Source organism: Vipera berus (genome assembly GCF_964194415.1).
Source record: "Vipera berus genome assembly, chromosome: 1".
Taxonomy (NCBI): Eukaryota; Metazoa; Chordata; class Lepidosauria; order Squamata; family Viperidae; genus Vipera; species Vipera berus.
Window position 1 is genome coordinate 315045431 of NC_138202.1, and position 21907 is coordinate 315067337.

The 21907-nt window shown below is 35.4% G+C and overlaps 1 protein-coding gene across 2 annotated transcripts in view; it reads left to right on the top strand.

Moving 5' to 3' along the window:
- EML4 (EMAP like 4) overlaps nucleotides 1-21907 on the top strand; it is a 156151-nt gene that overhangs the window by 106266 nt on the left and 27978 nt on the right. For both annotated transcript variants that reach the window (XM_081315099.1, XM_081315100.1), the window contains exons 7-14: nucleotides 5607-5730; nucleotides 7567-7716; nucleotides 8497-8566; nucleotides 9259-9369; nucleotides 12159-12254; nucleotides 13947-14081; nucleotides 14505-14640; nucleotides 20903-21054. In XM_081315099.1, the coding sequence (XP_081171225.1) occupies nucleotides 5607-5730; nucleotides 7567-7716; nucleotides 8497-8566; nucleotides 9259-9369; nucleotides 12159-12254; nucleotides 13947-14081; nucleotides 14505-14640; nucleotides 20903-21054 (974 nt within the window). The remainder of the gene's footprint in view (nucleotides 1-5606; nucleotides 5731-7566; nucleotides 7717-8496; nucleotides 8567-9258; nucleotides 9370-12158; nucleotides 12255-13946; nucleotides 14082-14504; nucleotides 14641-20902; nucleotides 21055-21907) is intronic.

Consider the following 21907-nt stretch of genomic DNA (forward strand, 5'->3'; position numbering starts at 1 on the left):
AAAAGAAGAAACGGGTGACATGATAGCAGTATTCCAGTATTTGAGGGGCTGCCACAAAGAAGAGGGCGTCAGATTATTCTCCAAAGCACCAGAGGGCAGGACAAGAAACAATGGTTAGAAACTGACCAAAGAGAGAAGCAATCTGGAATTAAGGAGAAACTTCCTAACATTGAGGGCAATTAACCATTGGAACAGCTTGTCTTCAGAAATCGTGGGCGCTCCATCACTGAGATTTTTAAGAAGAGACTAGACAGTCACTTGTCTGAAATGGTATAGGTTCTCCTGCTCGAGCAGGGGGATGGACCAGAAGACCTCCAAGGTCCCTTCCAGCTTCTATTCTATTCTATTCTATTCTATTCTATTCTATTCTATTCTATTCTATTCTATTCTATTCTATTCTATTCTATTCTATTCTATTCTATTCTATTCTATTTGATTGAATCTTGACAGCTTTATAAACTAAGGCTTCCAATTGGTTTTTCTCACTAAATCACATATAGTAATAACCTTCATAGAAATCTAAAATAGAAGGAAAAGCTTTCTCCTCAAGGTAGAAAGGAAATGTAGGAACCTTAATTAAACTTGTTTTAAGAATAATAAACTGATTTCTTGTTGATTTTGGATGAAGACCTACAAACATAAGAGAAGGAATATTCAGAAAATGGTGGGAAACCATTTAAGTTCCTGGGACATTCTGTTGCTGACCTAAAAAATTACTATATTCTTAAAAAAGGAGTTTCATAGGAAGAAATCATGTATTATAATGTATCAGAATATTTGATTGAGTCCATATAGACCTGACTTTAGATACTGATTTTTTCCCTACTATAATTATTAATTAACTGATCAATAGCAGAATTGTACTGTTTATTACCAATCACTTATGTTGTATTGTTTCCTAGAGCCATTTTACATACTTTTAAGATTATTTTTAGTTATCACAGCTTATACTTTTTAAATACTTCATGACTGTTTATCCCCATTTTTTATAGTTATGTTTCTCATTTGCTTATGTGTGTGCAATACTTTTCAGTAAAGAATAATACCTCGTATATCTTACAAACATACTCAAATTCCAGAAGTTTATGGCATCATATTTTAAAGGGGAACATATGAAGAGTGCTTTTTTCTTCATTCTTTTTCTTCTTTTAACGTCATTCAACTTATTATAGCATTAACAGCATCGGTTAACTGTAGATATATTTTTCAAAGTATACAAAAGTCTTGAAATGAATATCAACAACATGCCGTGACTTAATGATTCTAATAAATTTTCTACCATGTTTGGCTTTAGATCAAGGATGCAACTATGTGCCAGTGCCTATTTTAAGGACTCAGCTTTTGACATGGCTGAATGTGCAATAAAGCCTTGATAGGTTGCTGCCAGGACAGCAAGTCTCTGCTTGCAGATTTCTTTTAACAAAAAGTGTTAATGCAGTATAGGATTATCTCTTTGAATTACCTGAGGTGAACGTATAGAAGTACACCCACCCAACCTTTCGTTTTCTTCATAAATAGTGCATTTATTTTATAGATATAAGCGCTTTTGCTTAAAAATATTGTGAGATATATCTGCCAACCAATAATTTTGCATTTTTTTTCTAATTTGCCTGCAAATATGAAATCCCTTCCTTTAAGATGATACATTTACACAGTTATATTTTAAGAAAAAATGTAAATGAAAAATAGCTGTAGAAATAGCTGGCATGACAATCTTGGAAGTTTGTGTACTTACTGGACAATTACGCTGTTTGAAATAATAATAATAATAATAATAATAATAATAATAATAATAATAATAATAATAATAATAATAATAATAATAATAATAATAATAATTTAATTTCTATACCGCCCTTCTCCTGAAGGACTCAGGGCGGTGTACAGGGCAATAAATACAATAAAATACAATGTACAAACGTTAAAAAAGAATTAAATAAGTAGCCCAATTACAATAAAAATTAATAAAATTAATATTAAAATATCCCAAACCCATCAGACCAGGCCGGCTTGTTCAAATAAGTAAGTTTTTAGGTCACGGCGGAAGGAGCGAAGGTCGGGAGCCATCCGGAGCTCCACCGGTAAATGGTTCCAAAGGTCTGGCGTGCCCACAGAGAACGCCCTCCCCCTGGGGGCCGCCAGTCGACACTCTTTGACCGACGGCACCCTGAGGAGGCCCTCTCTGTGGGAGCGCACTTGAAAGAACACCAAACCTGGGGGAGACTGAATTAATCTTTCTTGCCAGTACATTAAAGTCCTACAAATAGTAACTTGAATTGAAATGTCTGCAAGAAAACAACCAAATTCAGAGAGCATGATCTAGAATTGGAGAAATGCATCGATTATTGGCTCCTTTGTTGCAGTTATTTTACCATTTGTATTTATGATAAACATTTTGAAAACAAAAGTTAATTCTTTTAAAAGGAAAGCCTAGTGTAAAAGCCCTCTGAAATATTATCATTGCATTTCTTTTTGCAAAAGGAAGTGCAAACCAGTGTTTTATATATTAAGGGCTATGTTTTTCTACCTTAGGTAGAAAAGAAGTGATTTGATGGAAAAGGATTATTGCATCCTACTTTTTAATGACTTACTTTCAGTGCCAGAGTTGTATATCAAAACGTTCCTGTTTTGAACATAGGGTTGCATGCAGTGCTTGAGCACACCAGTCTTGCAGTGATGTTTAAACTTTCTTTGTGATGGCCAACTACAGTAAAGAAAAATGAGCAGACCACCTCAAACTGTCACCATCTGATATCTGAATCATTATGTTCATACAGGCTTTTTAAAAAAAAACACAACCAAATAGTTCCTTTTTCATGCTTCAGTTACAGTATTATAGAAAACATTTTTTGGTTCTCTGTAATTCTGTAGGCAAGATCAAGAAATACAGGTAGAGTGTTGCTTTCATATGAAGAAGAATATTCAGAACATGTATGTAAAACATGCTTCTTTTAATGAATATCCAAATAAAATATATATAACCATTATTGACGGCCTGTGTTTTCCCATTTGATAGATAACCAGTTTAGGACTGAATTTCTATCATTGTCCTTTTAAATATATGAGATATTACATATTTCTTTTTAAAAATAACTAGTACCCTCTTGAAAAATTTGAAGAAACACTGAAGATAAAAAAATGTTGAAATCTTGCCCAATATCCACATGAACAATGTCTTCTGGTTGTAGTCTTTAAAAAAACTGTTGAACAATTTGGAACTGATCCAGTAAAATTCAAACTAATGTTCTGGAACATGGTAATTAAGGCAATATAAATTAAAAGGGAGTCTTCTTTTAGCTTGTATTTGCAGGAACGTGGCCCAGAGCTAGAATTCTTTGTTTGAAAATGCTTTTGTTGATCTTCTGACATTATCTGTATAGTTTTTCAAAAGATTTTTGCTTTAATGCTTAATTTCCCTGTAGGTTTGTATATTGATGAGACCATTTCTTGGTGTTGGTTTTCAAAAAGAATTGAGGATAGTGTAAGAAGCAACCCCCCCTCCAGATTACACCAGTTAGATTAGTGATAAATTGTTTATGTAGACATTTTAATTAAATTATCTGAGAAATGAATTTATTTTATAAAGTTTGCATAATATGCCCCAATAGAAAAATGGTGGTATTTTCTTGTTATTTCCATGCATAAGAACTCAAGAGCGTCTTAGTAACTTTGTAGGAAATTATTTATAATCTCAGCTCCACAAACTTCATACTTTCATTTCCTGTTTTTCTTCTGATGTCATTGAATTCTTTTATGAGTTCAGTGTGTTCAAAAGTTCATTAAGAGTAGTCAAAAGTTCTTGCTTCCCACAATAGGCAGGTAGACAAAATGCCTGCCAGGAAGCAGTACTAACTCACCTCAGTACAATTTGTATATAGCATATTTTGGAATGATAACTAAAGGCACTTCATGTCCATTGACTGTTGAACTATTGAATATATAATTAATTTCATCTAGACTGAATTATTGAAACATGAATGAAGCTGTTTTACCATATATTCTTGATGCTTTTCCTTTCATATTTCCCATTTTACCAAGAATATGTATCAAGTTGTGTTACACTGCAAATTTTTACAATTTAAGGAAGACCTGTTAAGATCCTTCATTCACACAATCCGCTATAAAGGCATTTTCTTACTTCTTAGCAATTCAATTTGTTAGATGTTATTATTCTATTAAGATCTGTACAACTACCATTAATCATGATCTTCACTAAAAGCTCTTGGCAATTTAATGCAGCAACTTCCACGAGGCCACATGTTCCCCATATTGTACACGACTAAGCTCTTTGGGCTGATGTTTCATTGGATTCAATTCTAAGCTTCACCCTGGCAAAGGCATAGCTTACATATGCAGTGAAGCATTTGTAATTACCAACATTTACATAGGAATCAGTTTGTAGCTCTAAATGAGCCTCACAGAGTATACTTCTTGTACAGTAGTACTTGGTAGTCAACTATTTTGAAATTTGTCAAATTTCGTACTCAACATACATTGATATAAAATTTTTGTCATAGTACTCAGTATTTGTTTGGTACTCAAGATGCTAGAACTTGTTGTTGTCTATTGCCTCATGACTAATATGTTATTCTGCATGGGAAAAATTTGTTTGATACTTGTCATTTTTGGTACTCATTGCGCCTCCTGGAAATAATTGATGGGTGCCAAGGTACCATTGTATTTGTTTTGAGGCAAATGTAGTGTTATTCCCCAGAAATCCCCACAAAGAAAGGGGTTAAAGCCAGTTTCAAAGATATCCATTTGAGAAAGATGCAGGTGCTTTAGTTTTATCTGAATAGTCCAGAACTTTTCAGCTCTTTGTATTTCATGGCACACATCTCATAAATGGAACTGCCAAGTAGCATCTCACAACACTTATCCCATAGGTAGAACTCCTGAGATGTCACTGGTTGCTGAGACATGAGAGGAGAAATGGAAGCAGTTCACTTCTAATGATGATGCAGCATACCTGTGGATATTTCATAACATGCCAGTGTATTATATTAGAGTAATTGATAATTGTTGAAATAATGCAACATTCTACTTAAGAATATGTTTACTCTGCATATACTTGACCTTTAAAGTAAAATATTACTGATGCTTGTTTTCTTTTTACATTTTAATTCAGATGCTGGCTCCAGCATTATTTATTTTATAATTATTTGGTTCATTCGGCTTATAATTTTTAAATCTTCCACAGAAGACAATAAGGGAAAATGAATAAATAAGCAATAGAAAAAAATGCAGACATTTTAGAATCAGATAAGAATTTTCTTACGCACTTAATAGAGGAGGAGGATGGGAAAGTTGCGGAACTGGATAAAAGATGTGTTTTACTTTGCCAGCACCAATATTCTGAGCCACTAGTTCACTGACATTATTATGAATGTCTTGTCATAATTCTGTTTGGGCATTCTGGCCTAAAATTGTGAATCTATATCTATCTATCTATCTATCTATCATCTATCTATCTATCTATCTATCTATCTATCTATCTATCTATCTATCTATCTATCTCTGTCTGTCTGTCTGTCTGTCTGTCTGTGTATCTATCTATCTATAGCGCAAAACATTCTCATTCTGGTATGTGGTTTTTGTTTTAACAGAAGGCGAGTATATCAAGATGTTCATGCGGGGACGGCCCATCACAATGTTTCTTCCTTCAGATGTTGACAAATATTATGAAATCAAGACAGAGCTGCCCCCTGAGAAATTAAAACTGGAGTGGGTGTATCCTTATTGCACACTTCAAGGAAAGCATTTTCTATTTTCAATATTTTGCTTTCCCTCTTCCCTTTAAAATCTATCTTCCAATTTTGCCTTATTATTTTAAGGCTTTTTTAATTTGGTAAAAATTAATACATTATCTCTTAGGGAGAAAAAATATTGCTGTCATCTGGAACTTCTTGGATGTGAGTTTTCTTGTAGCAACCACTCACCAACTCAATTACTTTTCATTTTTTAAAAATAGTTTCACACAGACATTTCCCATAGTTACTTTAGAGCCCTATATTTCTTCATGCTGTCAAGCACTGGATTACCATCACTTAAAAAGGCAGCAGTTGCCTTCTTGGATCATGGAGGTGACTGTCTTATACACATTAGGGAGCTTTGTTTTTTGTTATCTTGAGGTCTACCTTCCCTTGTGTGTATTTTTTGCATATCATCCAAATGTCAGGCCAGAGCCATATACAAACTACATTTTTCATTCATTCATGTAAACCAGGCATGTCAAACACGTGGCCCGTGGACAGGATGCGGCCCGCGCAGGCCACACCCACCCTGGCCCTGCAAGAGCAAAAAGGCCCACAATGCGATTGGGTTTGACAACCCTGATCTAAACCATTAAACCATTGAACATCATTACTCATCTACAATCTCAGAAAAGATGCAGCATGCAGGAAGAAAATACTCAATGTGAAGACTACCCAATGAGTTTGAAAGATCAGAGTAGCAAGATGGATTGTGACATAATTTTTAGTGTTACAGGGGAAAAACTTGTTACCATGTTTACAGTGAATCTCAGACTATCATCCCATTTTAATGGTGAATCATTTGATATGAAAATAGATAAACTAGGCTACCTTTTCAGATAAATACTGTGTGAACACAAATATGTGAATGCAGCATTGATACAATTTTAATCGGATAACAAGCAGTATTATAAACTGAATGTCAACCCAATTTCTGCACATATGTTACCCTTTCAGCAGGGCTGTTGTCCACAGAGACATCTGGAAAAGTGGGAAGGATTGACAAAAGTACTACCACAATGCAGGCTCCATCTCTTTTGCATTGTGATGTATCATACTTTTATTAAAGGGTCAGAGGTTACAGAGGAACATTAATTTCATTATTTTGAAGGAAACATTAGACTTATGGATGCTTCTCCTGCTGTAAAGGAAGGCAGAGCTAGTGAAGGAATGCAAAAGCCATTAACAAAATAGATAGTACATGAAATTTCAGCCCTGGGAAAAAACATAAAAGAGATTCAAAATAACCCCAACATGATTCTGTGTGGTATAAGGCAGGATAGTGGAAAATTTTGGCAGGCTTTCACAATTCTATAATACACTACAACAATAGAGTATGTGGTCTTTATTAATAATTCCATTCCAAGCTTTTGGGGCACTATATAAAAATATGTATATAATAAAATTTAAATACCAAACATAAGGTCTAAACACTACAAAACTTTTTAAAAAAAGATGAATATCAACATTATTTATGTCAGCAGGAATCCAAAGTGATTTCATAAATGCTAAAAACTGAATTGAACTGTGTAGCTGTTAGTCAAGCTTAAAAAATATATCACTTATGAAATAATTTTCAGTTAGAAGTTTCAAAAGGACTTTCAAGTGTCTGTAAGAAAACACCAGATTCTGATACCAATGTGGACTCCAAACAAGTCTCTTGGGCTCAAAATTCCAATTCCAATTCCAAGTGGAGTGGACTATAGGCAGAATATGAGAGAAACATGTTTTCATTTTACCACAGATCTTTATAGCACAAGCTTCCATCATTAATGCTGATTCATTCTGAAAAACCTTGACATTAAAAAAAAAGATATGGTTATCGTGGCAGGGACTGTCGAGCTAATGTTTACCTCTTACCTACTGGAGAAATAGTATATTTCATAGCATCTGTGGTAATACTGTTTAATTATGAAGAGCGGACTCAGCGTCATTACTTGGGTCATACAGATTGTGTTAAATGGTTAGTAAATGTTTCCATTATTCATACTTCAGTTAATATTAAAGAGATTGATAGTTTCATGCTATTTGCCATGTGCCTGGTTTCCAACATCTAATATACAAACATGCCAAGAACAGTGATGAAGACACTCATGTATCATAAATAAAATCATGTGGTTTCTTCCAGAATTTAGAGGCATTCTTTCGGATACTTGATTTTATTGAGGAATTTTCCAATCCTATGTTATTAATGAAATGTTTCAGCTCTTCTTTGGTAAAAGTTAGTTAAACTGATATAATCTATACTCTCTCCATATTGCCTCAGCATTAATAAGTTAAGTTATGACTTTGTATACAAAGTCATTAATTAATTTTTCTTTTTCCATATCTGAACAATTGCTATTTTTAATATGCTCCTTAGAAAATAATTGTATAGTAAATATAAAATATAAATATTTTCAGGTACTTTAAATCAAAATATCAGTGTGGTGACAATTTAACGACTTTTGCTAACATTTCTATCAGCTATAAATTTTTGATTTTGAAAGAGAAAAATGTGACGTTTTGATCATGCCTGTGTGCTGATTAAGGATCACATGAGCAAGACATGATGATTTAGATCCATCATGCTGGCACAAAACAAGCCCTATTTAACACTTTGAATAGAGTGCTTTGGATTCATAAAAAGTATGCTGCTATTTCCCTAAAATCTACATGAAGCTGTCAAATACTTTTTCACCACTTCCAGATAGGCAGTTAGTGTGAAAGCATGCATTATTCCTAACAAGATTATTTCTTCCAGCCTTGCAGTTCATCCAGACAAAATCAGGATAGCAACTGGACAGCTAGCTGGAGTGGATAAAGATGGAAGAGTAAGTTTTTAATGACTTTATCTCAATAATTGGTTTCTGATTCTGGAAAGAGTCTTAGGAATTTCTCATTTTTACTATTGTTTTTGTCCGGTGAATAATTCAAAAGGTCTGAATTTGTGCACGTTATCTTGAATTGCATTATGCAATGTGTATTTCCCAAAGAAGTCTTCAGTTAACCACATGAATCTTGAAAAGTTTATTTTAACCAGACTTCTTCTGTACCTGCTTGTCTTATGCCTTTTTTAAAGGAAGATGCACAGTGGGAAGGAAAGTATGAGCCCTATGACATGAATGAACTTCACATTGCATAGATCTGAATTACTGTCTATTTTTTCCAATAAATATCCTTAATCTAAATGCTGAGATATTGCTGCTCAACTATATCTTTCCTTACTTGTATTATTTAAAACATTTCAGTAACCGTTGATGTGGTTTATGGCTCAGTGATGGTTGGAAGCTACAGCCTTATATTCATTTATCTGATACATTTTAGAGTAAATATGAATAAGATTATATCTAAAACGTGTTCTGAATATTGAACTGAAATGTCTTTATTTATTGCAAGGACTTCACTCATGTCAATGTTTATTCAGTAGATCAATGACTGTCTTCATACAAATCAATATCTGCTTAATGGAAGGGCCTCTTTATCTTTTCAATAATCATCTGTTTCAAATTATTTTTACTTACAGCCTTTGCAGCCCCATGTTAGAGTATGGGATTCAGTGAGCCTAATGACTCTACAGGTTATTGGCCTTGGGACTTTTGAACGTGGAGTGGGATGTCTGGACTTTTCAAAAGCAGTAAGGAAAACTTTATGACTTTGTTTCGCAAACAATATATTAGGTGTGTAGCTGAGTGTATCTGTATAAATATCTGTGAATACTTTGCTCACTTATTTTAACATTGCATCTAGCACAGCTATTCCCAGCCTGATATCTTCCTGTGTGGACACATTAATGAAGCTTTGAAATTTTTTACACAAGGACCTCTCTTCTTGAAGTCAATTTTCTGGTCATTAACTGCATTATTTCCAGTGCCACTGTATCTCATTCTTTTTTATACCTGGTTTGTATCCATTATTTTTCTTATTTACTCATTAGCAATGGTTGTTCCAAGAAATTGTAGTTTTTGGAACAAAGCTGCCTCCAGTAGTTACTGGTGGTGTTGGAATTAGAGCTACCTTAGAGGGTTGCAGACAATTGTTTTGATTCCATCTCACATATTGTGAGGCATCTTTTTGGATCTGAATCCAAACATAGTCTTTTGTAGCTAGTCATCACCAGATTATAACAGACATGGATGACATGGATCAGGCAAATAAACTATATTACGGCATTCTGACTTACACACTTAGCTAGATCTTTTGTATAATTTATCCAATAATAAACTATAGTGGTAACTATAGATACAGGAATAAATAGCTATTTAGAGTTGCTGGAGTAGGCATATAAATGGGTAGATAAATAAATGATACTATATAATCTGACTGCCTAGAACAGAGTGAACTATGATTGGTCTCAATTTCAGTCTGTTTGTTCTACGATCAAAAATGATAAAACTGTTGAAATTCAACCTGTGGTATTCAACAGTTTCTAGAATACCACAGGTTACTCCTCTCTAGCGAATGGAAAATTATTTACTGCTCAGAGAAGGGAATATAACTGAAAGTAATACCTGGCAATAAAGTTTAATATGATATATTGTACTATCTATAGAAAGCTTTCTGTCCTATAAGGGCGTTCAAGAAATCTATTCTTAGCAAGTCCTGATACAAAAATTTAATTTTCATTCTGAAGCTGATTTAAATCTTGACAGAAAGAAACAACCTTGTTTTGCACTTCTGCCCTTTTACAGATAGGGTTAAAGTATGTTCTTCCTTGAAATAATATCCTTCTATTATAGTAGTGCTTGCAGTATAAAAATTGTAATAATAAATCCTTGGCTGTAATAGATGAATTTGTTACAAGTCTCATTAATTAGAATTACATACAATTAGCATTTCATATAATATAATTTTCTGAAATTTATCTTAATTTATCTGCCATCTTGGTTTATTTTAGTGCCATTTTAATGGAATGTTACTTGTAGTGCTTACAATTTGGCCACAGGAATTTGCTGCAGTGGACAGTATTCTTTAAGGAGAAGCAGAAACAAAAACTAGCTACTGTTTTTTAGTAAATGTATGAAGACTTGCAAATTAATGTTTTGAGGGTATAACATGATATTTACAAGGTTTCTGACTAAGAGACATGTTATTTACTAAGGAGTCAGGATTGAAAAAAATGTACTGTGGATGGCAATAAAAGCAATCAAAAGGCTGAAAGATCCATGTGCAGGCATTTGAGCTAAATTTTCTCATATGCTAAACTTAATTTTTCCTTCTTTTCTATTAATGATACACCATCATCATAGTGTTTAAAAATTGAGAATTAGTTTTAAGAAAAGAAAGTCACTTAATTCAGTTTCCACTTACCGGTACTAATTTTGTCTTTTTTATTCCCTTCATATAATATAAATCTTTTTATAGGAAAAGAGAAAAGTGAAAAAAGTGATTTTCTATTATATATTTTCAAATGTTGTGCTGGAATTTATTGACACAAATGCATTATTTTGTTTGCTATATTTCACTTTTATTAGTTGAATATGGGGGGGAGAGAGAGAGAGAAGAAAGAAAGGAAAGAAAAGGAGAGAGAGAAAATGAGGGAGGGAGGGAGGAAGGAGAGATTGTTCGTATAGAACAGGGCAGTTCTATAGGAGCATTTCATATTATCCATTGCTAGTCTACATTGTCAATAATTGCACAATTATGTTTTATTGAATTGATAAAATCTACGGAAGTTTTTAGTACTGATACTTTATCATTGATTTATCATTTATCACTGAATGTACAAACTGTGAATTACCTAAGTCATTTAATAGTTCTTAACAGTTCACTCTAATTCTTTATTCCATTCAGTTGTTAAATCTGCATTTCAGATGTAAATGCATTTTATAAAGAACAGAGGGAATTTTAGGCATTAGAGTAATATAAACAAAGAATGACTTTTCTTATGTTATATTGTTTCTACTTCTAGTTGAAGAATTTTATAAATCGTTGTCTAGCAGGGAAAGTTTGATTGATTTATTTATTTAACACATTATGAAACCATTCTTTATGATACATCTTCGCTTTGCAGAAAAAATATGTAAATTAGAACTGAAACATATGAAGGCTATTCCTCTATGCCTGGAATTACTTGTGTGAGACTCTGAAGCACAGAAATGTAATTCATATTAAAGACTATATAAACCTAATCTTAATGCAAAACCACTTGATTTAGGTATTTCCATATGCCTAACTTTGTTTTCTTACCTATACTAATAACACTAGTATTGCAAGGATCTGAGACTGAAACAAAAGCTGTGTCAACATTCATTTTTATGTGAGAGTCCAATTTAAAAATAAAGCTGATTCTAAAGAATGACTTAATCTGGGTCATATATTTTACCTGTAGGCATAAAAGTTGAGGTTGAAAACTATTGCATTGTAACATTCTTAGAGGACATTAATATGATGACATGAATTTTATTATGAAATCTTCTTTGCAAGGATTCAGGTACACATTTGTGTGTGGTTGATGATTCTAATGAACACATGCTGACTGTTTGGGACTGGCAGAAGAAATCAAAAGTAGCAGAAATAAAGGTAAATAATAGATTTCATTTTGACCTAAGAGATGCTTAGATGTATTACCAAAGTTATGCAAAATATATTGAATCTGATTGGTATCATCTTACTGGAAATTTAAAAAATTTCAAAAGAAATAGTTGCTAAGTTTGGTTTGTCCCTCTTGGTAATTTTGAAAATTTTTCAGAGAGCAATGTACAGCTTTGTGTTGTGTCTAAAACTAGAAATGATGCCTTCAGTATGTATCACTCTAGTGATACAATTATTTATAGCAATATCTCCATTTCACTAAATGAATTTGTCAGTTGGACCAAATAGCAATCTGTCAGCAGAGATAGACATCAATTGGATACACCCAATGACCTACAGATTTACAACAGTATAAGCATTCTTGGGGGGAAAATCATCAAATGCATGAAACGTTTTTATTTTTATTTATTTATTAATCATATGTATATAGCTGCCCATCTGAACAAAGGTGATTTTGGACAGTGCCCAACACTTAGTTAATTTAGTTTTTTTAAGTTAACAGGAAAAAGTATTTGTGAGAGAAGGAAATAAAGAAATAAAATAAAAAAAACCACAAACTATGACTTCTGTTCATGAATCAAAGCAATGGAATGTATTTGAGTTTTGATTAGCTTACCAATGCCAGAATATTTGTATCATGGTCAATGCTGTACTTACTGTACATAATCTCTAAGATAAATAATATAAACTACACTTCCAAGGTAAATCTTTCCCCCTGCTGCTTTCTCCAATTTTATCACTATTACATTCTAATTGTATCTGATGTTTCATTAAAATACCCAGAGAAAGGTGTCTGTGGGCCAGAATCTTCATATTCCTTTGTTTATATAGAAGGTTAAATTGCAACCTTCTTATATATAGCTGGATGCATGCACCACTTCCTATTATTACAACAACTCTGGAAGTATCATACACTTGATGTCAGCCAAAAGGCTGAGAGGAATTGGAAGTCTTTGACAAATGAACTTATCTGCAACTAGATCACATGTTGCTTTCTCTATAGATAATGTAAGGTGTACCCCAAAATACAATTGCTTGAATGCTATGAATCATTAATAAGAAATGAGCAAATCTGCTTCATTATTGTGTTTTGCGTTTCTGTGTACATAATGTTCTGTACCAGCCTGCTACCGGCCCTGCAGAAAAGGCAGGGACAACCCCTTTACAAACGGCAAGAGGCTGGAACTAAGCCTGCCAAATTTATTAACATAAAACAGAGCAAAACAAGACACGAACCATGAAACAGGAGCTATTCAAGCGGTTGCCTTCAGCAAACCAGCCCTCCCATGCATTCCCCTTTTATACAGTTCAGGGCGTGGCTTCTCTCTGCCTCCTTCCGAGGTGCCCCATTGCCTTCCTCTGTTTACTCCTGATTGACTGCCTCCTGCGTCGGGCGTCCTTGAACAGGGCCAGCTGTGGGTCATCTTCATCCACGCTGTCAGGCTCACACAGCTGGGTCTGCGTCGTGACCAGGTGGGAGGGGCCTGGCTGAGGGCTCTCATCAGCAAGCTCTCCAACCCCCTCAGCAAGCTCTTCAACACCCTCCTCCTCCTCCTCTGAGTCATCCGACCCAACTGCCGAACCCACAGGCTGACCCTGAATCACAACACATAACAAGTTCTCTAGTTACTTATAAGAACCAAAACTTTAATAATGACAACTCCCTTTTTCTTTTAAAAGACTACAAATGAAGTTGTCCTGGCAGTAGCTTTCCATCCGACTGATAAAGATACAATAATAACATCTGGCAAATCTCATATCTTTTTCTGGACTTGGAGTACAAATTCATTAACAAGGAAACAAGGAATATTTGGGGTAAGAATCTTTATATTGGCCAAATTTCCTGAAGTTGTAAATTAGAATTTTTGAAGTATTACATTGATTGCATTATATTCTTCCCAAGAAAGCCTTACTTTCTTCTTCATAATAACTCTTCTTCATAATAATTCTTACACATAAATTAGGAGATTTAATAGCATGTAATGTGTGCATGTGTGTATATTATGTATATGTACATATGTGTGCGTGTTTGTGTATATGTGTGAATACACCCACACCCATACACATGTATATATATAGACACGCATAAATATATTTGTATGTATGTTAACATGTTCTAATAAGATAATATACCAAGCCCCAACCCCAGTAAACCTGTCTGAATTGAAGTTACTTGCCTGTGTTTGCATGTATAGTTGTTCACAGAGAAAGCCTTAAATATATTCTGTTGCTTTTCAGAAATACGACAAACCCAAATTTGTTCAATGCTTAGCATTTTTAGGCAATGGAGAAGTTCTCACTGGTGATTCAGGTGGAATATTGCTTATATGGAGCAAAACTACTGTAGAAGGCACATCAGGAAAAGGATCAAAAGGTAACATACTTATTCTTACAGATTTGCAATAGTGGCGAATAACTGTAGCTCAGGTGTAGGGTCCAAATGTTTCTTTACCAGGGTAGGTAACATCTTCAGTGTTTAGGGGATGTCAGTGTCAGTGTTCTGTTTATAAAGGCTTCGGGTTTGGGGGTGTTAAATGAAGGTCTTGTGATGGGTCAGGTAGGAGTCATCAGTGAGAGGCTTGTGATGGGTCTTGTGATAGAGAGATTACATCAGGTCAGGGTCATTGGGAGGTGAACTGCTGGTGGAGGGTCTTGTGTGGATTGATTGAGGGTCGGTGCTGTCTTGCTGGCTGTGTGGCTGATTTGGGTTTTGAGGGATTCGTAAGCTGGTTGTAGGTCAATGTGTCTGTTGATGGAATTGCTTGTGGAGTGTCAGGCTTTGATGAACTCACGAGCATGGCAGGTGGTAGTGTGGCCGATGATTTTAGTGTTGCTCCAATCAAACTGGTGTTTGGTGTGGGTAGAGATTAAGGATTTGGGATCGTGGCGTTTGACTGGCAGGTGGTGTTCATGGATCCTGTTTTTTAATTGATGTGATGCTTGCCTCACATAGAATTAGTTGAAATCATTATAGTCTATTTTGTAGATTACATTGTTTCTTTCATTCTTTGGTATCTTGTCTTTATTTTTTGGATAATTCCTGGTGGAGTGTGGCTGTGGGTTTGTTGGGCTATTGTAATTCTTAGGTGTTAGACAATTCTGGCTGTCATTTCTGAGACCCCTTTTGTGTATGGTAGGGTTAGTTTTTGCACTCTGCCAGGAACTATCCAGAACCAAAGACAAGATACCGAAGGATGAAAGAAACAATTTAATCTACAAAATAGACTTTAATGATTACAACCAATTCTACGTGGGACAAACATCACATCGATTAAAAACCAGGATCCACAAATGCCGGCTGGCAAATCCATAATCTCTACCCACACCGACACCAAACAACACCAGTTCGATTGGAGCAACACTAAAATCATCAGCCACACTACCACACGCCATGCTTGTGAGTTCATCGAAACCTGGCATTCCACAAGCAATTCCATCAACAGGCACATCGACCTACAACCAGCTTACGAACCCCTCAGAATCCAAATCGACCATACAGCTAGCCAGAGACAGCACCAACCCTCAACCAACCCACGGAAAAAACCCCTCCCCCTCCCACGAGCAGTTCACCTCCCAATGACCCTGACCTGATGTAACCTCCCTATTACAAGACCCATCACAAACTTCTCACTGATGACTCATACCTGACCTATCACCTCACTTGACACACCCACACTTGAACACTGATGCTGACATCCTCTAAACTCCAGTGAAGATGTTACCCAGCCTGGTAATGAAACGTTCAGAAACTAACCCACAAGATCGGAGAACGAACCTTCACTCTCATCTTACAGATTTATCTATATCATGAAAATATTTCAAGTTTAATAAAATGCAACCAATATTGGAGATCAAATAAGGTAGGTTCCTGAGAACGCAGATGGCATATGTTTTTAACAAAACTATTAATACATATATAATACTATACTATACTAAATTTTATCAATCTTTAGTTTTTCATGGCTAGTTTTTCAGTTGAATGTACGTGAAAAAAATTTTTTAAAACCCTGCTGAGCATTTTAGATGAATTTTGTTCCAAGTTTTAAATTTCTCAGCAAACCTTTCTCTTCTAGTTTTAAGCAAAATATCTAGAACAAACTGAAATATAATTGAGTATTTCAGAATCAGGGTATATAAAAAGAACACTCTAGAATTAGCTTTAAAAATTTGCTGCCACTATGGGTTAGTATCTATTTCTAATGGTGTTTACATTCTCCTTTAAAATCCAGAAATTCTGAAGATGTTCTTTGCCACTGAGTATCTGTTGCTGGGAAGTAATAGAGCAATAAAACTGTTGCCTTTAGTCCTGCTGGTGGATTTCCTGACAGCATTTTATTTTGATTGCTATAAGAAATGGGATCTTTGATTAGCTGTATCATTACAACTTTTCCAATATGGCTATTCATAATTATCAACTGATGGAAAATATATATGAACAGATAATATAACTTGCTATTATAGCTGATCGGGATTTAAAATAAGAAATGGGCATGAACAATGCAAAGTTTCTAACTTAACACATGGGTCATAACATCGGATAAAATATTTTCATAGAATGCTGTTTATTCTAAGCTTGGTTGTTTTTATCCAACTGTTTCAGTATCCAAACTAGGTAACATCATCAATGCTAGTAACGGGTGGAGTTTGCTCTTAGTTTATATTCTACTGTATACAAATATTCTTCTTTATCAATAGTAATTATCATATGAATAAATGCTTGAAAGAAAGAGAAAAATATGTAGAATTTTTGCAATTCTTAACCAATCATCAAATTGTCCAGTCATCAAATACTGGAACCAAACCTTGTTTTAATTTTAATATTCTGACTTTTAAGTTAAATACGCTTTAGAGGTTATATTTCATTTCAATTTCAATTTTCAGAAACTAATTATTATTAGCAACCAGGAAAATGTATGTCTGGCACTGCCGAGCTCTAAGGTAGTTCTTAAACCCAAAGATAATTATTTTCTTTGGCAGCTAATTAAAATGCTGGGTTGTAAATAGGCATGCCAGAAAAAACAGTTCCAGTACATGACATTTTAACTGCAAATGTATATTTTCAGTGAACTTTGTTTCTAAAGAAAATACTAATGTAAAAGCATAATTATATCATGGAGAGTGCATTTAATATAACTGAAAAGCAAATAATACTTTACTATATACAGCAAAAAGTTTACAATGGAAACATTAATATTTAAATAGATCCAGGTTTTGTTGAGTTGGCTTTTTTATGACTTATGGGTCTTGTTGTATTTACCAAAGGATTAATAAAGATTTGTTTCAAAGTATGCCTTATTGCATATATCTAGAAAAAATGCATATATCTTTGTAAAGGTAGTCTAAATGAAATATGCGTTTTGCACTTTACTTGGGTTTTTACACCAAATTTTAAAGTTAAGCATAAATTTGGTTTTTAATTTGTGTTCTAGAACGGATGATAACTGATTTACTATGACTGGAACATGACCTTTTAAATATTAATGTTAAAGTTTAATGTTACTCAGAGGTTTCTAAATATAAATATTTATACAAAACATTATATGCAAATCCTTTATGCACTAATCCTTTTTTATATCTTACATTTAATTCCAGCTAAACCAGCCCACTTCTTGTTTTATACTGATGTTAAAATTAGAAGTTTGTTAGATACGAACACTGAAAAGAAAAACTGAATTGAGATAATTCAGAACAAATATTTACTTTAATCAAAGTTGGTTAACACCATATGGTTAGTGACTGAAATCAAAAGTTAGCCTGGGTATTAAGTTAGATATAAAGTAAGTGTGTCCAAAATCTGGATCTTTAAATTGGCTTCTGTGGGTTTTTAGAAGTTAGTAGTAATTTGTGGCTATAAAATCTCAGTTTATTTTCTTTACAAGTACATAGGTTTGAAAAAAGTGAATATATGTGAAAAGACACTAAAGATGGAGCTAACAACAACAGAGGTTAACCCCATCTCTTCCATCTAGAGGGCAGGACACAAAACATCTTCCTATCTTGTAGAGGAATTTTCTTCTCTCCCTTTTCAGGCTTTAGTTGAGCTGTGGAGCAAACTAAGCACCATTCCTTACAGGAAGGGATGAGGCAAGCATTGGCATCATGTTTGACCACATTAAAGCCAAACTGAGGACTTCTACACACACACATACCCACAAATTAGTAATTAGGTGACACCAGGTCCTGCAATTTTCTGATGACCTCAAAGAGCTAGAAAATGCACCACACAATATCATCAGCAATAGCCCTCTGATGGCAGGATACATTGATGCAATGAACATGAATTTGGGTGGATTCCAGAAGACAATGGAAGATTGGGGGGGGGGGTGATTGCCGTGATTCATGGGGTTGCAAAAAATTGGGCACGACTTAGCAACTGAACAGTAATTTAAATCTTTCCTATTGGTTCCTTCTTTGGTGACCAAGAATATAATTGAATTTACTGTGAAGTATATTTTTGATCTGGAAAGACTTTACAGTCCCCATGCAGAAGAGGGCAAAACCAGTTCAGAGAGAATTCAAATGACCAAGGGTAAATTTTCTAAATACTTTCCTTTGGTTTATTAATTATTAGGTATTACTTTACTTACTTACTTTACTTTTATTAAATTTGTATACCGCCCTTCTCCCGAAGGACTCAGGGCGGTGAACAGGGCATATATAAATAGCAAATACAAAAATTAAAAAGGAATTAAACAAATGCCCAATTAAAAATACAATAACAATAAAAAACACATTAAAAAACCCTAACGTTCCCCATCAGGCCAGACCAGCTAGTTCAAACAAGTGGGTCTTCAGGCCACGCCGGAAGGAGCGAAGGTCCGATGCCATCTGGAGCTCAACCGGCAGTTGGTTCCATAGAGCCGGTGCGCCCACAGAGAAGGCCCTCCCCCTGGGGGCCACCAGTCGACATTCCCTGACCGGAGGCACCCTGAGGAGGCCCTCTCTGTGGGAACGCACAGGGCGGAGGGAGGTTGACGCCGGCAGCAGGTGGTCCTCGAGGTACCCCGGATCCATGCCATGTAAGGACTTGAAGATCATAACCAAAACCTTGAATCTCACCTGGAAGACAACTGGTAACCAATGTAGCTCGCGGAGCAAAGGTGTAACATGGGAGTACTGGGAAACTCCCAAGACAACTCTCGCGGCCGCATTCTGTACCAGTTGGAGCCTCCGAGTGGTCTTCAAGGGAAGCCCCATGTAAAGAGCATTGCAGTAGTCCAGGCGAGAGGTCATGAGCGCATGAGTGACCGTACACAGGGCATCCCGGTCCAGATAGGGCCGCAACTGGCGCACCAGGCGAACCTGGGCGAAAGCCCCCCTAGTCACGGCTACTATATGGTCTTCCAGAGTAAGCCGTGAATCTAGGAGGACTCCCAAGTTGCGAGCCCTATCCACGGGGGGCAAGGACTCACCCCCCATAAGGAGAGGTGGAATATTTTGAATGTCCCGGGATGCCGGAATGCACAGCCACTCAATCTTGTCAGGGTTGAGCTGAAGTCTGTTCCTCCCCATCCAGGCCCGAACCGCCTCCAGGCAACGGGACATCACATCGAGGGCATCACTGGGGTGGTTTGGGGTCGAAATGAAAAGTTGGGTATCATCGGTGTACTGATGATACCCAACTCCAAAACCACGAATGATCTCACCCAGCGGTTTCATGTAGATGTTGAACAGGAGAGGCGAGAGGACCGACCCCTGAGGAACTCCACAAACGAGAGTCCTAGGGGTCGACCTCTGCCCCCCTGCCAACACCGACTGCGAGCGTCCCAGGAGATAGGAGGAGAACCACTGAAGAACTGCCTCCCACTCCCAATCCCCTGAGACGCCGCAGCAGGATACCATGGTCGATGGTATCGAAAGCCGCCGAGAGGTCTAATAGGACAAGGACAGAGGAATATCCTCTGTCCCGGGCCCTCCAGAGATCATTCACCAGAGCGACCAATGCCGTCTCCGTGCTGTACCCGGGCCAGTTTTCTTTATTCTCGCCATTGGCATTTTTTTTGTTAAGGTGAATTAACAATGAAGATATTGAGTTACACTCTTTACTAGTTAGCACTTGCAGCTATTGGGTGGAGTTTCTTTTATAAGTTAGGATCAGGAGCTGCCTTTTCCCTAAAATAGGTGAAATTCCTCTTCGATCCATCTTTTAGTAATCAGAAAGACCAACTATGTTTTTTATGTTTTCCTTAGGTAAATTTGAGCAAGTCTTTAGAATTATTATTATTATTAATTAAAATATAACCCCCCCAGTCCAGAAGACTATTAAAATTTCACATTTTCAAAAACTTTCTCTAGACTAACAGAAGTAGTCATTAGTAGCTCAATTTTCTTTTTCTTTTTTTAATTTACACATGTACATCTATCCATGGACCCTCCTGATTCTTTCTCCTTTTATTAAAAAATCAGTCAAGTTAATTTTTAATATAAGGAGGCTATCATGTAGCAATTAAAAGTGTTCAGATATAGTTTGGTCAGACTGAAGAAATGCTGCCTTTGTTCAGCTTGAAATTCCACCCTCCTTCAAACATCTTATTGATACACATAGCACTAATTATTTCTTATTTCTCTACATAATCTTTTAAGCTGGTTGGCAAATATGCTGTATTGGCACTGTACTATTTCTTATATGATTATAGGTGTGTATCAAATCAGCAAACAAATCAAAGCTCACGATGGCAGTGTGTTCACACTCTGTCAAATGAGGAATGGAATGCTGCTAACTGGAGGTGGGAAGGATAGAAAAATCATTTTGTGGGATCATGACTTGAATGCTGAAAGGGAAATAGAGGTAAGAAAAATAATGGGAAACTACTTTTGAGTTGAGATGAGGGGAGCTGAAGAGCAGGCACTAATTAAGATTTCAAAAGTACCAATCAATTTCTGTCCTTTTTATTATTCACATAATTACAGTATTGATTTTTATCCTGTTCTCCTTCAGAGTAGCTCAAAAAACCTTAGAGGATCCATCTGCTCTCTTCATAGTACTCATATTAAGCATGTTAAGCTGAATGTTCAGGTTATAGTAAGAATCATGACAACTATTTTCATTTTGTGTTTATTTAAATTTGTCTTCTACGTCCTAATCTTCTTTGCACAATTAACATAGTATTTATTTGCACAAGTATTTCTGAGTTATCTTTCAAGCAAGAAGAATTCCAGGTCAGTTTACAATTCAAGACTTGAAAATAAATTTCAAAAACTTAAAAAATCAGGAAGCGCTAAATTAAAAATAAATGAGAAAAATATTAAATGAAAGCAAAATTATTTAGCCCCGTGAAACCAAATGCACAAAAATCTGCATAAAATGCTAGGTCAGTGATAAAAAAATGGCTAAATACAGCTGATATATCTTTTTATACAGATTGCAAGACTTCAAGTAAAACCATATAGCTTGCTTTGCTCTCTTAATAGGTGAAGATTAGAAGATTCCTCTTCTGCAGGAATGTGGGATAAATTGCCATCTCATTCGTATAGGAAAAATCTATAGCTTTCAGTATTATCTTACATACGGGACACAATACAATTAATAGAATTATGTTCTTTTGCATTAGTTTTAGGTAATGAAATTAAGTAATTTATTAGGTACAGTAACTTGACATCTTTATGCAGAAAGCAAGACACACAATATGGATTTATTTGAC